Source organism: Maniola hyperantus, chromosome 18, assembly GCF_902806685.2.
Source record: "Maniola hyperantus chromosome 18, iAphHyp1.2, whole genome shotgun sequence".
In the NCBI taxonomy this organism is placed as follows: domain Eukaryota; kingdom Metazoa; phylum Arthropoda; class Insecta; order Lepidoptera; family Nymphalidae; genus Maniola; species Maniola hyperantus.
Window position 1 is genome coordinate 10,103,107 of NC_048553.1, and position 21,288 is coordinate 10,124,394.

General features: G+C 39.1%; 1 protein-coding gene across 1 annotated transcript; it reads right to left on the reverse strand.

Moving 5' to 3' along the window:
- Nucleotides 1–3,468: 3,468 nt before the first annotated feature.
- On the reverse strand, nt 3,469–21,180 carry Gnpat (dihydroxyacetone phosphate acyltransferase). The gene is made up of 12 exons (XM_034978017.2): nt 20,746–21,180; nt 20,196–20,372; nt 19,253–19,382; nt 14,348–14,551; nt 13,773–13,924; nt 12,343–12,654; nt 11,770–11,968; nt 7,790–7,927; nt 7,082–7,161; nt 6,315–6,473; nt 5,488–5,636; nt 3,469–4,840 (listed from the first exon to the last, which is right to left on the reverse strand). The coding sequence occupies exons 1-12, from the start codon at nt 20,926–20,928 to the stop codon at nt 4,696–4,698; spliced, it is 2,028 nt and encodes a 675-aa protein (XP_034833908.1). The 5' UTR covers nt 20,929–21,180; the 3' UTR covers nt 3,469–4,695.
- Nucleotides 21,181–21,288: the final 108 nt, after the last annotated feature.

Genomic DNA, 21,288 nt, shown 5'->3' on the forward strand with positions numbered 1-21,288 from the left:
ACTAAAAACATACAGACCGTTTTGCTTGACGTTAATGGTATAAAACGCTGCGCTTCGTAAGTGCGTTGGACCTCCAAGATTTGAAACACAAGAACGCGTAAAACATGGCGCGTAGGCAACCACCAATAGCGGATGGACACGCGATATGATGGGCTGAGATACTTTCGCGTCATTGAAAAATAAGATTTCTGCGCAGGTGCATCGGTACAATTTATAGGTGGTAGTACTGTACCTTTACTAACATACATACATACATACAATACGCGGTCGAAAGTAATGAACATTGGCCTTTAGAATGACATTTCGGCTTTATAGAGCGTTGTCTCTGTCACTCATATATATATATGACGTTTTGTCAGTCGCAACGACTGAGACAACGCTCTGCAAATCTGCTATCTCCTTCTAAAGTTCGATGTACATCACTTTCTGCCGCGTACTGTATATACATACAGGTCAAACACATAACCCTCCTTTTGCCGCAGTCGGGTAAAAAGTGGTAGCACCGTACCTTTACTAATTTCGCGTGCACGTACAACGGAGTACACGACAGCGGGCGGGATCAAGTAATGCAGCACGGGGTTCACGTACAGCTGCAGTTGGATGATAGGCACTGCGTTCACCATCGTTTCGGCTCGCAGAATGTGTCCTGCAACAATTACTTGGATGAGTGCCCCGAACGACGGCCATTCCACACAAAATCCCTTGTTCAAGTGTAATAACCATTTTAAATTATCGATTAAACTAAAAAAACCGGCCAAGTGCGAGTCAAGCTCGCGCATCGAGGGTTACGTGCTATAGTCGTATTTTTTCAACATTTTGCACGATAATTCAAAAACTAAAATAAATAAATAAAATAAAAATAAAAAAGCCTTTTATTCATCCTTAATAAATTATTAAACAAATAATTAGTTGACAAAAAATAATTAAAATTCACAGCTATATAGATCAATTTACTTGTGCATGCATTAGTTAGTATTTATTATTTAATCTTAAAATATAATAATTATTAGAAATGTCATTATTTGTTTTCTTTTTATTTTAAGGACCCCTCAGCGAGAAAGGCCTCCTCCAGATTTTCCAGGTCTTCCTGTATAGAGCCTTTTTTCTCCAGTTTATACCTCCTGTTTCTTTAATTTCATTTTCCCAACTTTCTACAGGTCTACCTCTCTTTCGTTTCCCAACTGGGCCACGCCATTCAGTTACAGTATTTGTCCATCTTTTATCTGTGAGTCGAATAACATGACCAGCCCATTTCCACTTTAACTTCATGGCATGTTTTAATGCATCAATAGCTTTCGTTTTTTTCTTATAGCTGCATTTCTAGTTTTGTGTATTCTACGCAGACCTAGAATGCTCCGTTCCATTGCCCTCTGAGCAGTTTGGATTTTATTTTTTGTGTATTTGTTGAATATCCAGGTTTGGCTAGCATAAGTAAGGCAAGGTAGCAAACATGAATCCATTATTTTTGTTTTTAAATTTAGAGGTAAATCTGACTTAAGTATGTATTTATAGGCCCAGAATTTGTTCCATGTGATTTTTACGCGTCTTTCCAATTTCGTCTAGGTGTCTTGACTTTTTAAACGAAATTTGTTTGCCAAGGTATATATAGTCTTGCACATATTCTAGTAGAGTATTTCAAAAACTATGATGCATAAAAATAAATAAAAATCTGTTTTAGAATGCACAAGTGAAGCCCTTTCATATGATATAGTTATCCCACTTGATATAGTTATCTTACTTCGAAAATTGAAAATCCTAATTATTCGTTTATGACCACAATTTAAATTTTTTTGTGTGAGATAACCACAAATTCACAGTTTTCAGATTTTTCCCCTACTGTCAGCTATAAGACCTACCTACCTGCCAAATTTCATGATTCTAGGTCAACGGGAAGTACCCTGTAGGTTTCTTGACAGACATACAGACAGACAGACAACAAAGTGATCCTATAAGGGTTCCGTTTTTCATTTGTGGTACGGAACCCTAAAACATGCGAAGTGCTCGTTTTGACGTTTGATAAAAAGTTTCTGATTTGACTAGTTGTCAAATACCGTATTGCCAAAGAATTACAAACTGCAAAGGAGCAACAACTCTTTAATTTCATAATCGGAATCAGTCCCCCAATTGTGTAAGCTTATATGACTAATGATTATTATCTAGCAACAATTCAATTTCGAATTATAAAGATATTAATATTGAATAATACTTATGCTATTAAGAATTTATGATTAAAACCTTTTAATCATGCGTAGCTACGCTTGATAAAAGGATCATCAATTGATAAAAAAAAATTACAAAAAAAAATAAAAACCGACTTCGTTACATAAACACTAAATTATGTTTTTAATTTGTAGTTTAATGATTTTCATATCTATTTTGTACATAAATAATTATTGGGATAACATACCTCTTGTTTTATTTTATTCATTGGTCATTCAAACGCAGCGACTCTCCAGACGGTGGCGCCTGTGTCGCAGCACTCGAATGAATCGAGGGAACTCTCGGCTTGATCGAATCGACAATGTGTCAAATTAAATACCTATCTATCCATAGAAAAATAGGGCTACCTGCGTCAAATTAGTATGTACAAACATTTAACGCCTGCCAAAGACCCGCGTCGAAGCCTCGACGTTTAGTAGAGTTCCCTAACTAGCGTGAACTGCTTAATTTTTTTTATTTCTGTGGTTGCGGTGTTACTGACGCCATAGGTGGTAACTATATGTAGACTAGAATCTCATGAAAAAAATCAAAATTTAGCAACACTCTACTCCGCGAACACCCTACGTACATAGTACTCTGTGGTGAATATTAATAATTCACCTCAGTCAATATATACACAGGATACTCACAGAGTACAGGGGTGCTAACTCCGGAATCCCACTTCAATATTTTTCATGAGATTCTTGTCCACCTATAACTTTGATCGCCAGACAACTGGAACTTCTTCCGTGTAGATTTAGGTTTTAAAATCCTGTGGAAACTGTAAATTTCAAACTAAAAGGTTTCCGACACGGTGAAGAACGTAGATTTGTTTGCTTGATGCGCCCGTCAAGCAGCTTGATCAAGCCAACGGCACTTTTCGCATATATCGAACACTGTCCGAACGTCGCGTCAAGCAATAATATAAAATCGCATCAATCATCAATCACCGTAAATACTTGACTCAAACAATCAAGCAAACTTTAAACGGCCAAAATGCTTGGCTCAAGCAAAAAGATTGACGACAAGCACGTATCTACGTGCTTGACCGTCTTGGAAGCTCTTAAGAAAGATTTCAATAAAAGTCGCATCGGTTCAATAGTCAAGGCGTCGGTGCGGATTTCCAAAAATGTAAGGACCAAAGTATTGCGAGTTTAAAAATAAAAACATCAGAATTGTTTGTCATATTATTATATTATTAGGTACTCAAATAATAAAAGCTTACAATCATAAAAAGCACTATATTACTAACCTATACTACCGACATCCAGCAAAATATTTATAAAATAATTAATGACTCGATTATCACAGCTATTTTTGTTACAATAATTTGTGAACAACAATACACTAGCATAACAGATTAGGTACATATATTTGAACACATCCTAGTTGTACCCTATCGTAATTTAACAATAATCATAACTAGTAATAACTGACTAATTTTTTAAATTTAAAACAATATTAGTTACCTATATTGATGGCGAAATCAACAAGTCATAAAACAGCAGAATCGCTATTTATTAAATAACACGAATTATTAATAAAATTATAGAGAAAATAAATTTCGTAACAGAGCCAAACAATATAATTGAAGAAAAAGTGTCAATATAACAGATTCAAAGTTCTCACATTAAAAAATCTTACATATCAGAATGTCTGTGTTTGTCTTTTCATTACCTATACGCATATCGTTTCCCCCGATTGAGTTAAAACTTTGTACAGTTGTTGTACGGAGTTGCGCAATTCCATCAACGTACAATTATTATAGGTGGTGTTAAAAATATCGATTTAATTTTACTTATTAATATATCATACTTTAGGGTTATTTTCGAGACGCTTCTTTATTCTAATAAGCTTTCGGTAGGTAGTTTACTAACTGTAGGTAGGTATAGTACGCGACAGGTTGAGATGGCAATCGGGGTGGGGACGTCTTGCACCCCGCACAGCCCCCGCGCTAACCCGCGGGGTGATTACGTATCTTGCGACAGGCGTAAATCTCGCGATCATTGCTGTCAAACGTCACGCGTAACAGCGGCTAGAGAGAGACAGCAGTAGCCACAAAGCAAAATAAGAAGAAGAAGAGAGACACCAAATGAATTATCGGATTGCTACTGCTGTCGCGTTGCTGTCGCTACTGCAACGTTTTACGTAATCACCCCGCCGGTGTGGGAGAGCGCGGGTGTGCGGGGCGTCCCCCCGCCTGATACCCCGATTCCGTTCGCATTATACATGTAATCTAAACAATTATTTGATTGACTAAAACTTCCTCCACAGAGTAAAATACTTGTTTCCTCAAAATTCTACATAATATGTATAAGTCCCGCAAATTGCTATTGCGCTTGAACCATGTCTCATTAACATCGAAATGACGTTATTTTGACATCAGCCGAAATAAAAACATACCATCAGCTCGAAACTTCCGTCTAGTGCTGACGTCACTAAAATGGCGGCCACGCGCATTAGCAATTTGCGGGACTTATACCTACATATTTCTATCTACAATTTAGATTGAACGGAATTGACACAAATAACTGAGTTGGAACTACCGAAATCAACAACAATTTTTGGTAATACTGATGTGATCAAGCTGCGGCATTCTTCAATTTTCTCTGGAATGACTTCATACGATATTTCTTTTTCTCTGTGAAAAAATAATAAAATATTAGAAAACATAGTATTTTATTTTTATTTTCAAACTAGCTCGCGACTTCGTCCGCGTGGATTACACAATTTCAAACCCCTATTTTACTTCTTTAGGGGTAAAATTTTCAAAAATCCTTTCTTAGCGGATGTCTACGTCATAATACATGCCAAATTTTAGCTCTCTCCGTTCAGTGGTTTGAGCTGTGCGTGGTCAGTCAGTCAGTCAGCTTTTACTTTTATATGGAACCTAGCTAGCAGATAAAACTGTCCAGCAATTTCTATTATTGTCGTGTTATCCCAGTTCCTACTAATATTATAAATGTGAAAGTGTGGATGCTTGGATGTTTGGATGTTTGGATTTTTGGATGTTTGGATGTTTGTTACTGAATTACGCAAAAACGGCTGAACGGATTTTGATTAAATTTGGAACGGAGATAGATTATACCCTGGATTAACACATAGGTTACTTTTTATCCCGGAAAATCAAAGTGTTCCCACAGGATTTTTAAAAACCTAATTTCACGCGGACGAAGTCGCGGGCATCAGCTAGTATTTGTTATATTGTCGTTTGGCGTGTTACGTTACATATCGAAAAGAACTAAATAACTTTAAAAAGAAAACATTTCTTACACTGAGATGACTCACTTTTTATCCCTGGTTAAAGCGCCGTAGAGCGTGAGTCCCTGGACACAGTTAGCGGCCGACTCGAGGCTGAGGCAGTAGGGGTGACATCGCGCGCTCTCCACTCGCTCCTGCACTAGCTTCAGCAACTGAACATGCGAGCATTTCCCATACTGCCAACAAAATATTAATTATTTCTTACTATTATAAATGCGACAATATCTCGCATTTATAATAGTAAGAAATACGCGTCTGTCCGTTTACCGCGTCACATTAAACTGATTTTGAAAAGATTTGCCACAAAGATACCTTGCATCCTTGAGACGAGAATATAGAAAACTTTTAACTCGGGATTTTTTTTTAAATATTTTTGAAGGCAAGAAGAAAGAAGACAGCATAGGAAAACCAAAAATAGATTTTATAGAGCAGGTCAAGAAGAAAGGTGAAAGATATTTTATATTGGGAATCTGTCGAAGCGACAAATTTATCCGTTTAGATAACGTTTATCTGGCAGTTGAGAAAGAAACGTCATAGTACATTATACAGAGCTGAGGTTTAAAGGTGTTTATTTTTCCTTTTCTTTTTCCCCGAATACGGCAAAGCCAAAAGGAAGGCAGTCTATGTATGTATGTTTGTCTTTATGTCTGTTCCACTGTAACGGCTAAATTACTGGGCCGATTTTGATAAATAAGGTGTCAAATAATTCGTTGTTATGGTCCGTGTGACATACATTACCGTTCGCTACATTTTATCAAAATCGGTTGAACGGTTGGGCCGTGAAAAGCTAGCAGACAGACAGACAGACACACTTTCGCATTTATAATACTATTATGGATATGGATATCTCTTACCTGCATCATAACATCAACACAAGTCGCCAGTGTGGTTAACGCAGGCAGTACGGTCCATTGCAACAAATACTGGAGCGTCTGGTCTGACCCCGGCCTAAATGTGCCCGTATCTGTTACGATATCATTATCTATACAATACTGCAGGGCTTTGTTGAATTTCTGTAAAGAAACATGTATAATAGGTACATATAATATTAGGTTGCCAAGAACACGTGCGTGCATGAGTACGGTTGTGCGTGCGTGAGTGTTCGTATGCGTGCGTATGTGTGCATGAACGGGCGCGCGTGCGTGCGTGCATACGTGTGTGTGATTAGTCATAACTAGTATTTCTATAGAAAAAATATAATTTAGATTTCTGTACCGGTTACCGTTGGACCAAATGGAGGTATGAATACCGACAGATTTGTACCACTTCACTTTGCTTTTTATTGGTAACCGTTAATCGCTAACTTTAGCCTCTGGCCATGCAACTGGACTTCAATGTTACAAATAAAATAAAAATAAAAGATACATAATGGGGCCGATTCTCTTGTACACAATCTCTAAACTAAACTAAATTAACAGGTCAAAATCTAGTGCTATCCTTTTCCGCAAGCAACATTGTGAAAGGAATAGCAATTATAGATTTAGATGTGCCATTTTAGTTTAGTTTAGTTTAGAGACTGTGTACAAGAGAATCGGCCCCAATATTTTGCTTATAATAATTATTAGTAATTATAACAACATAGACAACCTTTTTTACATTGAAAATACAGTGAAAGACTTACCAAGTCTTCAGTCTTTTCTAAATGGAAGAATTCATGTCTCAACAATATTCTGAGGCGATGGTAGTCTGCAGACAGTTGGTCTAAAAAGAGTTTTAATTAATTACAGGAACGAAAGTCATTTAAAAGCAGAAATGCGTGAATTATCTCCTGATCTATATCAATACTAATATCATAAGCGTAGAAAAGCGCAACCTAACGCCGACTAAAAACATACAGACCGTTTTGCTTGACGTTAATGGTAAAAACGCTGCGCTTCTGTAAGTGCGTTGGACCTCAAGATTTGAAACACAAGAACGCGTAAAACATGGCGCGTAGGCAACCACCAATAGCGGATGGACACGCGATATGATGGGCTGAGATACTTTCGCGTCATTGAAAAATAAGATTTCTGCGCAGGTGCATCGGTACAATTTATAGGTGGTAGTACTGTACCTTTACTAACATACATACATACATACAATACGCGGTCGAAAGTAATGAACATTGGCCTTTAGAATGACATTTCGGCTTTATAGAGCGTTGTCTCTGTCACTCATATATATATATGACGTTTTGTCAGTCGCAACGACTGAGACAACGCTCTGCAAATCTGCTATCTCCTTCTAAAGTTCGATGTACATCACTTTCTGCCGCGTACTGTATATACATACAGGTCAAACACATAACCCTCCTTTTGCCGCAGTCGGGTAAAAAGTGGTAGCACCGTACCTTTACTAATTTCGCGTGCACGTACAACGGAGTACACGACAGCGGGCGGGATCAAGTAATGCAGCACGGGGTTCACGTACAGCTGCAGTTGGATGATAGGCACTGCGTTCACCATCGTTTCGGCTCGCAGAATGTGTCCTGCAACAATTACTTGGATGAGTGCCCCGAACGACGGCCATTCCACACAAAATCCCTTTGTTCAAGTGTAATAACCATTTTAAATTATCGATTAAACTAAAAAAACCGGCCAAGTGCGAGTCAAGCTCGCGCATCGAGGGTTACGTGCTATAGTCGTATTTTTTCAACATTTTGCACGATAATTCAAAAACTAAAATAAATAAATAAAATAAAAATAAAAAAGCCTTTTATTCATCCTTAATAAATTATTAAACAAATAATTAGTTGACAAAAAATAATTAAAATTCACAGCTATATAGATCAATTTACTTGTGCATGCATTAGTTAGTATTTATTATTTAATCTTAAAATATAATAATTATTAGAAATGTCATTATTTGTTTTCTTTTTATTTTAAGGACCCCTCAGCGAGAAAGGCCTCCTCCAGATTTTTCCAGGTCTTCCTGTCTAGAGCCTTTTTTCTCCAGTTTATACCTCCTGTTTCTTTAATTTCATTTTCCCAACTTTCTACAGGTCTACCTCTCTTTCGTTTCCCAACTGGGCCACGCCATTCAGTTACAGTATTTGTCCATCTTTTATCTGTGAGTCGAATAACATGACCAGCCCATTTCCACTTTAACTTCATGGCATGTTTTAATGCATCAATAGCTTTCGTTTTTTTTCTTATAGCTGCATTTCTAGTTTTGTGTATTCTACGCAGACCTAGAATGCTCCGTTCCATTGCCCTCTGAGCAGTTTGGATTTTATTTTTTGTGTATTTGTTGAATATCCAGGTTTGGCTAGCATAAGTAAGGCAAGGTAGCAAACATGAATCCATTATTTTTGTTTTTAAATTTAGAGGTAAATCTGACTTAAGTATGTATTTATAGGCCCAGAATTTGTTCCATGTGATTTTTACGCGTCTTTCAATTTCGTCTAGGTGTCTTGACTTTTTAAACGAAATTTGTTTGCCAAGGTATATATAGTCTTGCACATATTCTAGTAGAGTATTTCAAAAACTATGATGCATAAAAATAAATAAAAATCTGTTTTAGAATGCACAAGTGAAGCCCTTTCATATGATATAGTTATCCCACTTGATATAGTTATCTTACTTCGAAAATTGAAAATCCTAATTATTCGTTTATGACCACAATTTAAATTTTTTTGTGTGAGATAACCACAAATTCACAGTTTTCAGATTTTTCCCCTACTGTCAGCTATAAGACCTACCTACCTGCCAAATTTCATGATTCTAGGTCAACGGGAAGTACCCTGTAGGTTTCTTGACAGACATACAGACAGACAGACAACAAAGTGATCCTATAAGGGTTCCGTTTTTCATTTTGTGGTACGGAACCCTAAAACATGCGAAGTGCTCGTTTTGACGTTTGATAAAAAGTTTCTGATTTGACTAGTTGTCAAATACCGTATTGCCAAAGAATTACAAACTGCAAAGGAGCAACAACTCTTTAATTTCATAATCGGAATCAGTCCCCCAATTGTGTAAGCTTATATGACTAATGATTATTATCTAGCAACAATTCAATTTCGAATTATAAAGATATTAATATTGAATAATACTTATGCTATTAAGAATTTATGATTAAAACCTTTTAATCATGCGTAGCTACGCTTGATAAAAGGATCATCAATTGATAAAAAAAAATTACAAAAAAAATAAAAACCGACTTCGTTACATAAACACTAAAAATTGAAAAATAATTTAATTTATTACCGAATATATTATGTATACAAGAGTTAATATAGTTCCATAATAATACTTTTTGGTGCCGGTGCCAATTAGCTTTAGCTGCGCGAATCGTCTGGACTTCATATTTTTATGGGACTCCACAATGGCACCTCATTGGCACCGACCCCAAAAAATATTATTATGGAACTATATTAACTCTTGTATACATAATATATTCGGTAATAAATTAAATTATTTTTCAATTTTTAGTGTTTATGTAACGAAGTCGGTTTTTATTTTTTTTGTAAAAAATTTTTATTTCACAATTTTTAGTGGCCCCATGGAATTATGCTATGACTGGGTAAAAATCTACTGTTTACTAAGCTATTACACTGATCGCGAGCAATTTACTCTTATCCGTTGAGGAGTTCCAGTATCTATCTTCGAAGATGTTCATCAGATCTTCACCAAATTGAAATGGGACCAACTTTGAAGTATACCCTTTCAAACAAAAAAAGAATTTTCAAAATCGGTCCAGGCGTTTTTGAGTAATCGGGGAACATACATAAAAAATAAAAAAAATAAAAAAAATAAAAAAAAAAGATTCCGACGAATTGAGAACCTCCTCCTTTTTTTGAAGTCGGTTAAAAATAGTACGCACTACGAATTTTAGGTCGTAACTCGTAATTAGGTTTTTAAAGTTCACTCCACGCATTTTAGAATTATACGTGCATGATATGACAGGAACCTAACCGCAAGGTACACAGGTATAGTCGAGACTCGCGACAGGTCGAGATAGCAATCGGGGAGGGAACGCCCCGCACAGCCGCACAGCCGCACAGACCCCGCGCAAACACCGTGCGGGCGAACACGGGGACATGCGGGTGTGCGGGGAATGTCCTTAGACCCCGATTGCTATCTCAACCCGTCGCGGACCATACAAAGTTTCAACTCAAACAGATGAACGATGCGCAAATTCATATAGATAACCAACGCACAGACAAGTCATATTTTTGATCCTATACTCCTACTCTGTATATACTTTGTAAGAATCCCCGCGACTTCATCCATGTGGATTTAGGTTTTTAAAAATCCCGTGGTAGGTAACTACTTGATTTTCCGGTAGGTATAAAAATAGCCTATACGTCCATCTCCGGGATGCAAATTATTTCTGTATCAAATATCGTCAGTGTCGGTTAAACGGATGTGCCGTGAAGAGATAACAGACAGACACACACTTTTGCATTTTTAATATTAGCATGGATATGGATTAACAAAACAACAGCAAAATATTAATTTATCATGATATATCAATCGAAAGGCCTACCTTACATAGTATTTTGCTGATTACCCGATAAGTACGAAGTCGACATATCAAATCAAAGACTGTTATCAACCGATAAGATAACACAGTCATACATCTCGCTATTTAGGCATAATTTTAATAGCGTAAGCTACTGATAAAACTATATGAGGAAAATGACTTGAATAAACTCAACATTTTGTATTAACTAGGTATAGTTAAATTGCTTATCAACTAGTATCATTAAAAGGAAAAGCTGACTGACTGACTGACTGATCTATCAACGCACAGCTCAAACTACTGGACGGATCGGGCTGAAATTTTGCATGCAGATAGCTATTATAACATAGACATCCGCTAAGAAAGGATTTTTGAAAATTCAATCCCTAAAGGGGTAAAACAGGGGTTTGAAATTTGTGTAGTCCACGCGGACGAAGTCGCGGTAATTAAGCTAGTGCGACTATAAAGAAGTATAATGTTCTTACCTTTCATTTTCCGTTGCACATCGCAGTTGACGTCTATCGGCACGCTGGGTACGAGGCGTAGCTTCTGGTCCCGGTCTAGTGTGACCATCTTCTTGTGTACGACCAGTATTCTCTCCACACTGCGCTTTATGTCGTTTTCGAACACAGACGCTCCAAGGGTCCGTAGTACTTCTATTAGCCATTCGTCTTACCTTTCATTTTCCGTTGCACATCGCAGTTGACGTCTATCGGCACGCTGGGTACGAGCAGTAGCTTCTGGTCGCGGTCTAGTGTGACCATCTTCTTGTGTACGACCAGTATTCGCTCCACACTGCGCTTTATGTCGTTTTCGAACACAGACGCTCCAAGGGTCCGTAGTACTTCTATTAGCCATTCGTCTTACCTTTCATTTTCCGTTGCACATCGCAGTTGACGTCTATCGGCACGCTGGGTACGAGCAGTAGCTTCTGGTCGCGATCTAGTGTGACCATCTTCTTGTGTACGACCAGTATTCGCTCCACACTGCGCTTTATGTCGTTTTCGAACACAGACGCTCCAAGGGTTCGTAGTACTTCTATTAGCCATTCGACTTTCTTTAAAACCTGAAAGAAGAGTTTCAATATTTGAACCAACTAAGGCTGCCATGTTTTTTTAGGGTTTCGTACCCAAAAGGTAAAACGGAACCTAAGACTAAGACCCCACTGTCCGTCCGTCTGCTGTCCCTCTGTCACCAGGCTGTATCTTATGAACCGTGATAACTAGACAGTTGAAATTTTCACAGATGATGTATTTCTGTTGCCGCTATACAAATACTAAAAAACAGAATAAAATAAATATTTAAGGGGGCTCTCATACCTACAACAAACGTGATTTTTTTGCTCGTTTTTGCATTGATAACGCCAACAGGTAGACGCTTGAAATATTCGCAGAATATTTAATTATATGTTCACTTTAAAAATACAGAGAAAGGAGTTACCTGATCAAATGTCAACGCCTCATTCTTCATCAAACTCTCCATAAGGACGATGGCCAACAGATTAGTTATAGTAACAACTGTGATCTCCTGTTGCAACGTCACTATATAATCCGCTATATCCTGAACCATGTCCACTTGGTTTGCAGTCAACTGCTGCAAATCCAGAGGCTTCAAGGATTCGGACCGAGCGGACGCGTCAACGGACCGATCGCTCGACTGATCCAGGTATTCCTTGATCGATATCGGATCTCCCAGATTGATGTAAATGTTGCCAAAGTGGTCGTTTAGCCTGTGGAGAGATTTCAGGAGTCCCTGTAACGGGATTTCAATGATACGACATGTGCCCCGACAATAATTGAAACGTACAGGAATTACAAAGATATCTAAATATATAAAAGGAAAAGGTGACTGACAGACTGAAATATCAACGCACAGCTCAAACTACTGGACCGATCGGGCTGAAATTTGGCAGGCAGATAGCTATTATGACGTAGACATCCGCTAAAAAAGGATTTTTGAAAATTCAACCACTAAGGGGCCGAAATAGGAGTTTGAAATTTGTGTAGTCCACGCGGATGAAGTCGCGAGCATAAGCTAGTCTAACTATAGTCCACGACACGTCGAGATGGCAATCAGGGTATGAGACGGGTGGAGGGGGGGGCGCGCCCCGCACAGCCGCACGTCACCCGCGGTCGCCCGCACCGGGTTAGCGCGGGGGCTGTGCGAGGCGTGCTTAACCCCAAAGTCTCGATCACCGTAAGCGTTGTTTTATAGGATATATTTCGGAGTGCTCAGGAACTTTGCGGTCTTGTCCCCCTCTTCACTGAAGAGGGGGACAAGACCGCAAAGTTCCTGAGCACTCAGTCTTCACCATTAATTTACCACCGAGCCGCAAGATGTCGGTCGAGTATCCATCCTTATGTCGTCGACATTCCATCCACACGCACGAAACGTTTTGCGTCATCATTCCTTATAGATACGCTTGGCTAAGGTTTGGTATACTCTTCCGCGATCTGTGTTTTCTACCAATTACAACCTGGGTGTCTTTAAAACAAGATTGTAAAGGCATTTTCTAGGCAAACGCGCCCCATCTTCAGCCACATCATCACTTTACATCAGGTATGATTATGGTCAAGTACACCTACTGCACTAAGTCTGTACTGTATACTGTAGTAAGCCTATACAGTACCCTTATTATGAATGCGAAAGTGTTTGTTTGTTTGTCCTTCAATCACATCGCAACGGTGCAACGGATTGACGTGATTTTTTGCGTAGATATAGATAAAGACCTGGAGAGTGACATAGGCTACTTTTTATCCCGGAAAATCAAAGAGTTCCTACGGGATTTTTAAAAACCTAATTCCACGCGGACGAAGTCGCGGGCATCAGCTAGTACTGAATAAACATATAAAAAAGAAAAAATAACTTACCCCAGTGGTCTCTTTTGGTTTGGGGACTCCCAGGTGTTCGTACGCGAACAAACTCTGTTCCACCACACGATCGTAGCTGATGTTGATGGGAACCAGTGTGATATCTGTCACTTCGCGCGCGAAGTACGGAACCAGCGTCATTGAGAGCATGCCTACCAAAGAAAAATAATACCAAAAATCAAAAGCATTTATTTACAGAGAAGGTATTACAATAATTTCAAGAACAAATGAAGTTCATAGTACAAGTAAGAAGTATCTCATACCGTACTTAGGAGGCAGACTCTTATTGATCCTGCTTCTGGTTCCTTCTAGAAAGAACTCGACGGGCGTGCCATGCTTCGCGACCAGGGTTCGCACGTAATGCCGCAGCGTCGCCGCGTAGAGACAATACCACTAAAGTTCATAGAAAGTCAGAAGTAGATATCTCATACCATTCTTAGGAGGCAGACTCTTATTGCTTCTAGAAAGAACTCGACGGGCGCGCCATGCTTTGCCACCAGGGTTCGCACATAATGCCGCAGCACGCGGCGTAGAGACGCTAACACATAAAGTTCATAGTAAGAAATATCTCTTACCGTACTTAGGAGGCAGACTCTTATTGCTCCTACTTCTGGTTCCTTCTAGAAAGAACTCGACGGGCGCGCCATGCTTCGCCACCAGGGTTCGCACGTAATGCCGCAGTGTCGCCGCGTAAAGAGGCGCCCCTACTAACGTTCGCCGAATGTAGAAGGCGCCAGTTTCTCTCATGGTTTGACCGACCACAGCCATTGAGTAGAAATCTAGTGAAAACATTGACTCTAATAATACCCTATTCAAATTATAACAAACAGCAGTGATAGCCTAGTAGTCGTTGGCCTCCTATTCGGGAGGTCACGGGTTTGATTTTGGGCACGGAACTCTTAATTTTTCGAAATTATGTGCGTCTTGGTACTGATGTCATCAACGTCAAGTCGCCGTCCCCGGCGAATAAAATGATAACCGCTATTACCATCGTTTTAGGCCTCCTACGCACTGGCGACCATAGACGCGGCCAGGCCGCCGCGGCTATGGTCGCCGGTGCGTAGGCAAGCGCGACATGTGGACGGCCGAAAAATTTGCAGTCGACTTCATTGGACTTTATTGGAGTAATCATTTGATGCTAAATCCCATAAACCTCTTCTATTTTCAACTTCAATTATGAACCTTTCCGTGTCGAAATTGGCCATTGTAAAATAATCACTCTGTAGCTAGCTACACGTCTGGTCGCCGCGGCCGATGCGGTAGCACTGATGAATTTTAATACAGAAGTGATGTTCTCGACGGCCACGATTGGTCGCTGGTCGCGTGGCATCAAATTGGACGCCGCGGCCAACGGTGGCCGCTGGTCGCTGGCCGCTAAGTGCGTAGGGGCTATAGCGATTGCCATATAAAGTCCAGAATTCACTGGCCGCCGCGGCCAGGTCGCGGCGACCATGGTCGCCAGTGCGTAGGAGGCCTTAGTGTTATGCGATTTTTGAGGTCTACGGCGCCAAATACATCTACCTAATTTTTTTTGTAATTTTTTTGCCGTTATTTAAAAAGTTATTAAAAAATACAACATTATTCCTATTTTTTTCTAGTACATTGTGTAAATTGCAAGACAGTGTTAGTAAAATTTTTCCATACTTATCACATGGCAAACGCTTTTACAATTATATTCTCGTTCAACGAGTTGACAAAATAATTTTTAAAAGCAGTTATCATTTTGTTCTCGTAAAGAAAAGTTTAGGTATGACGACTAATATTTCTTTAGTAAAATCGTTTCATTAGTACTGAGCAGCAAAATATATTGCCATACTTTTCCGTCATACAGACTAGATTAACGATAGATAGTGATAGCGGGATATGATGATGGTAACGTTTGTGGTACGCGAATTAGTACACTCGATAACATGCATAAGCAATTTTTTGACTTAGATACATTTTTTAAATAAGAATAGCAAGCAAACGAGCAGGCGGTTTACCTAATGTTAAGTGATTACCGCCACCCATGAACGTTTGCAGCACCAGAGGAACCGCCAAAGCGTTGCCGGCCTTTCAGTAATTTGTTGGTCCACCCCTTGAATAACTACATGTTGTAATCTATTGGGAAGGGAGTTGATTACTCGGTTTGCATGTGCGTGGAAAAAAGGATTTGGCATAACGGGCGGTCGAAGTGCACCAGGCACCCAGGTGGTGAGGGGGAAATTGCTTACGGTGGCGTGCGGTGCGGTTGTAGAAAAATCAGTCAGAAACTCTTTGGCAATGTGGGCCAGTGTATCATCCGATTTGCACAAAGATGAAAACGTGGAACGAAAGAAGTTGCCTTGTATGGCTTTCGACAGGGACCAGAACGCGTAGAAACCAGGAGGCATTGCGACCAATTCTATCAACGTGCTTGAGTTTTGCCCTGGCAATGGTATTTTTGTGGATCTAGAGCGGGTATTAATTTTTTCTAGATTGGCGGGGGTTTGGGTGGTAGTTGCATTGTGCTGAACACCAGGACTGGTTAAGGTTGGCAGCCCTCTTACAAGCAACGGCTACAGCACAGATGTTGGAGTCATTTTCAGAAAAACAAAGCTGCCCTCATAGGTATGAGGCGTAGAATTCGGGGTCGGTCCATAGACCATCCCAGTCAGCTGATTTATAGTGCCATACTCTACGGCTACCGGTACCACGCGTACGAACGGATGATGGAAGCTGCACGATGGTCTGTTCCAAGCAGTGACCAAAAGTCCCTAGTGGAGCATCGACACTAACTTGGTAGCCGTTAGGGTGAGTGTTGAGGGAAAGATTGAGAACAGAGGTTCAGCGTTTGTGGTCAGCAATATCGGGAATCTTTGTTGGTACAGTAACCAATTGGATAGCCAGGACAAGATTATGCGCACACCTCCCGGTATAATCAGTATCCTACGTGATCGTAGTCATTCCACACGGTGGGAAATAAAGTTACCTAGGATCATCACCTCGGCGGAAGGAATATGCTCCAATACATAGTCCACCGATATTTTGACGCGGTCAAAGAGTCGGACCGTCTCTACGTTACCGCGCTATGGGATCTGTACAGGCACGCGTAGACTCGGGTTTAACCCCGAAGTCCACGCGTAACCAAAGAAGAGACAGGTCCCCAACCTCTAGGCTGTAGAGGCGTTGACCGCAAATATTCCCCTAATATACACATACACGCCAGCACGTGGCAAAAAGACGTGTTGCAGTTTTTAGCCGGGGTATGTTAGATAAGAAGTATCGTCGGGGGTGAGATTTGGGTTTCAGTTAGAAAGAGTATAGATGGTTTTGCCGTTTCAAGGTGGTGGCGAATGGCGTTTAGGTTGGAGTGCAACCCTCTAATGTTGTAAAAGTTCACACAGAGTGTGGAACGAGGCACCGCTGTAGAACGATTCTTTCTTCTACTTTTTGGCATCATGTGTGTATACTAGGTGACCGGGTTAGCGAATAATGCAGCAATGGTTGTCTCCTGGTCAAAGACATGGAGTCAGCCGCTCTCGATTACGTAGGTAGAGTATGTTACTGGCACGGGGGACGGAAGGGTCACCAACCCAATCCGTTAAATGACCGGCGGCGGCGGGACAGCCTCCTAGGTCGGGAATCCTAGGTTCGGACCCCCTACGGACCAACGCGTGGCCAGCGGACACCCGTTTCATCGGGTCTCCCATCGGGTGCCAATATATCGCGCCTATGAATACGAGAAGGATTAATTAATCTCCACGATGGAACCAATGGCCACAGTAATTACACCATTCTGGAGATGGGAGAGGGAAAGTCTCTCCAGCTCGCAGCCGGAACGCATGGAATGCTTTGCGGCTGGATACGACTGGAGTGTGGTCCCTAGCCAGGCGACTCAGCCAGGTAGAATCCTACCACGAAGCAGACATACCTTAGAGATTACGCCGTGCGGTATTAAACACAGCGACCCATAAATGGGACTGGCAGCGCCAGAGCCTCGTTAGATAATTGGAAGGGTGCACCACGGGCAGGTGAGGTTGACTTTGGCCACTAAGGTGGAATTTGGGCCACTTCCAACCCAAAACAGTAGCTTACAGTGGACCTCTGCCACTAATAATAATTTGTAGGGAGTCAAGAAGGCGCCCCGGGAAATGCCAAGAGCAAGTACCGAACGGGCGCCCTCCCGCGATTCGGCCCATATAACCGAGAGGTTGGTGGGGCCATGGGAGGTAGAGGTCTCAGGACCTCTGCCACTAAGCAAGGCAGCTTACACGCTGATCTTATGAGTCTTTGTAGGATAGAAGTCATCCCCAGTTACTATTATCATGTATTTTACGATTCCTTTACCACTGACGATAGTTTCGATTGCAATTCTAATGATTATGATGAGGAAGATCAAGAGGATTAACTTTTTTGTTTTAAATTTTTAACAAAGCAAATAGCTAGTTACCATAATTTTGTTTTATTGACTAAACCGGAATAAACGTATAAGGATGTATTACTATACAAAACATATTCAATATGAACCAGAATAAAATGGCAAGCTATCATTATTTTCATTATTTTGGTTCCGAGTATGCATAGAATATAATTGTAAAGCAATATAGCAATATTTACTGTCTCAACAATGTTACGCGAATAAAATGGTAAGTGTACATTAGTAAATTTAGACAACGTGATAATTTTATTAATTTCTTAAATTTGAAATATCTTTAATAATATTAAATCTAATTAAAATTTACCAAAACATAACGAAAGCTAAAAAAATTAGCTCTCATTTGAGCCATCTATCTCTATTCTGAGTCTATTGCTTTGCGAACAATTGTCAAAAATCAGTTTTTTATTTCTCCTGAATAGTTGAATTTTTCCGATTACCATTTTATTCGCCGGGGACGGCGAAGTGACGATTACTCAAGGAATAAATTGGGCCTAAAGGCAGTTTTTGTATTGAATATCTGTTAAAATATCAAATCTACACACACTTAGTTTACTACGGAATCCTAAGTCACATGCAACACATTTTTCAGTACTGAATATTTTAGAAGGATCTAAGCACAACGCCAAAAACACAAGATGTCAAAAATTATAATTGTGGCATTTTGTCCCTAACCTTTCATTATTGCTAAACGCCACGATTTTAATTTTGGCATTTTTTATTATAGGTACCTTTACTTACGCAAAGTACCAAACGAACATAACGCCCAAAACGCTAACAGCCTATATAAAATGTTTGGAAATACTAAACCCAAAACTTCATAATCAAAGTGTTCTTCAATATTAGGACTTCTTAAATTATAAGATTTAAAAGATAGTTTTATGTTTAATTTTTATAGTTTAAGTTCATAATATAGTTTAGTGTTTTTTTGCATGGATGTGTTTAGGTTACGCGATTTGGACACGTAAGAATTGGCACTATGCGTATTGTGTAATGTTTTACGTCATTAGGCATTTTGCGTTTTTTGTGTTGTGCATCTAAACGAGCACAAATAACACTGAAAACTATAACCGTTAAAACATACCCATTCCTGCAGCAACAGCTGGTAAACTGATGTCATAGTGATAGCACAGATATGTCATGAGACAGAAGTCAGCGTAGCTTCTGTGGGTTGGCAGGAATAATACTGGATTCTTTCCCATCATCGACTTTAACTACAACAATTACATGTTATCTAGATAATAAATCTAAGATCTAGTACTTTGTATGTATGTTTGTGTTGAATGTGCATATGTAATTAGTAGGTCTAATTGAGGCACATATGTCTATCAGCAAATTATTTATGTTATCCATATTCCATACTAATATTATAAATCTGAAAGTGTGTCTGTCTGCTAGCCTTTAACGGCCCATCCATTCAACCAATTTTGACGAAATTTTGTACAGAGATAGCTTGCATCCCAGGGAAGGACATGGGCTCCTTTTTATCCCAGAAATTCAAACAGTTCTCACAGGATTTTTAAAAACCTTAATCCATGTGGTATCGTAGGTATCATCTAGTTTATTATATTTATTATAATAATAGATGCTCACGCAATATTTGGATACTTTGTATGTGTTATGTTAGACCCTTGATCTCTGTTATTATCATTATTAGTTAATGATAATTAATCAGTTAAACTTCATCAAGCACAAAGTATCTAAAAGGGTTAAAAATTGAAATACATCTGATCAGTAAGGACTCATCTCATAAACATAGATACTAATATTATAAATCCAAAAGTGTCTCAGAAAAACTGTCTGTCTGTTACTTTTGTTAGTCAATGTGTTCAACTAATTTTGATGACTTCTATGCCAGAAAAACAAATAAAAGAGATTGGATTTTTAAAAAACCTCAATCCTTGTATGACGTAGACATCCACTAAGAAAGGATTTTTGAAACTTCACCCCTGAGGGGGTAATATAGGGGTTTGAAATTTGAAGTGGCGAGCATAGGCTAGTAATAAATAAGTTTAGCCATAACTAACCTTCAATACTGCAGGCTCATTAACAAATACACCTATTTTCATCATGAAGCAGATCTTGAGAAACACAATGCCCAACCATCTCATAACGTGCGTTTTTTCATCCATTGCAATCTCTTCCAAATAGTCCAAGATCTCTTTTTTCAGCTGTTCTTTACGAACACCAGTTCGTATGCTTTCCTAAAATGATTGTGGAATGAAAGGATCTCTGTGGTAAGAGCCATTATGCACGGTCAACTATAGGCCCGGCAAGTGGCAACTAAGTCAACATAGCAGACTGTGTTAAGTGCCTAATGTTGCTGATAGTCTTCTTATTTTAAACACATAGATAGTAAAAAAGAAAATGCCTTAGGTCATCATCATCATTATTAAAATAAATACCTACCCCATTGAAAATAATTGTCAACTTACCAATCTTAAACTTAGGTAGGTAAGGGTAATATTATTAAACATTTTATTTCCGAAGTACTAAGTAAATATTTCTTAAATTTAAAAACCCAGAATTGATTGGCAAAAATATAAAAATTAATTTTATGAAGAGTTGGGTTCTTACCGCCTCAAGAAATGCATCGATGTAGACAGAATCAGCAACCACTTTTTTTAATTCTTGTGGAACGTAATATTTATCGAGGGTCAAGGTTTTTAGAGGTTTCCATGTTCTAGTCATAAATTTTACTATCCCAAATTGTGTGTTCCTTGGTTTCAATATATCTGTGAAGTTCACGATTGCACTCATTGTTGTTTTAATTTATTTTTACTGTAAATTGAAATACCTACTCTTCAATCGCTTTTATTTTTATTATTGATCATTTTAATATTTTGCTTGGGCGTTTGTTCATTTAACACAAATATGTACGTAAACTAGGTATATCGATTTCAATGATCGATTTTGATGGAATGAAGTGAAAATGGTGAAACTTTAATTGATTTTAATATTTACTCGGGAAAAGTAGATTTTAAATTATTCACGATCACCGACCATTCACCATGCTCGAGAATCGAGAAACGTCAAGATCATTTACTCTTTGGTCAAGATTGAATCTTTATTTCTGGTCTGTGGATTGAATGAAAAAAAATTGACATTGATGATTGACAA

Bases quoted from the DNA above. Each gene is read 5' to 3' on its own strand.
- Gnpat (XM_034978017.2), bottom strand. From the start codon at position 20,928: ATGAGTGCAATCGTGAACTTCACAGATATATTGAAACCAAGGAACACA. The intron at 19,383-20,195 runs GTTAGTTATGGC...TAATTGTTGTAG, and splicing joins ATGAGCCTGCAGTATTGAAG to TTAAAGTCGATGATGGGAAA. The intron at 5,637-6,314 runs GTAAGAGATATC...TTTTGTTGGCAG, and splicing joins GTGTTGATGTTATGATGCAG to TATGGGAAATGCTCGCATGT.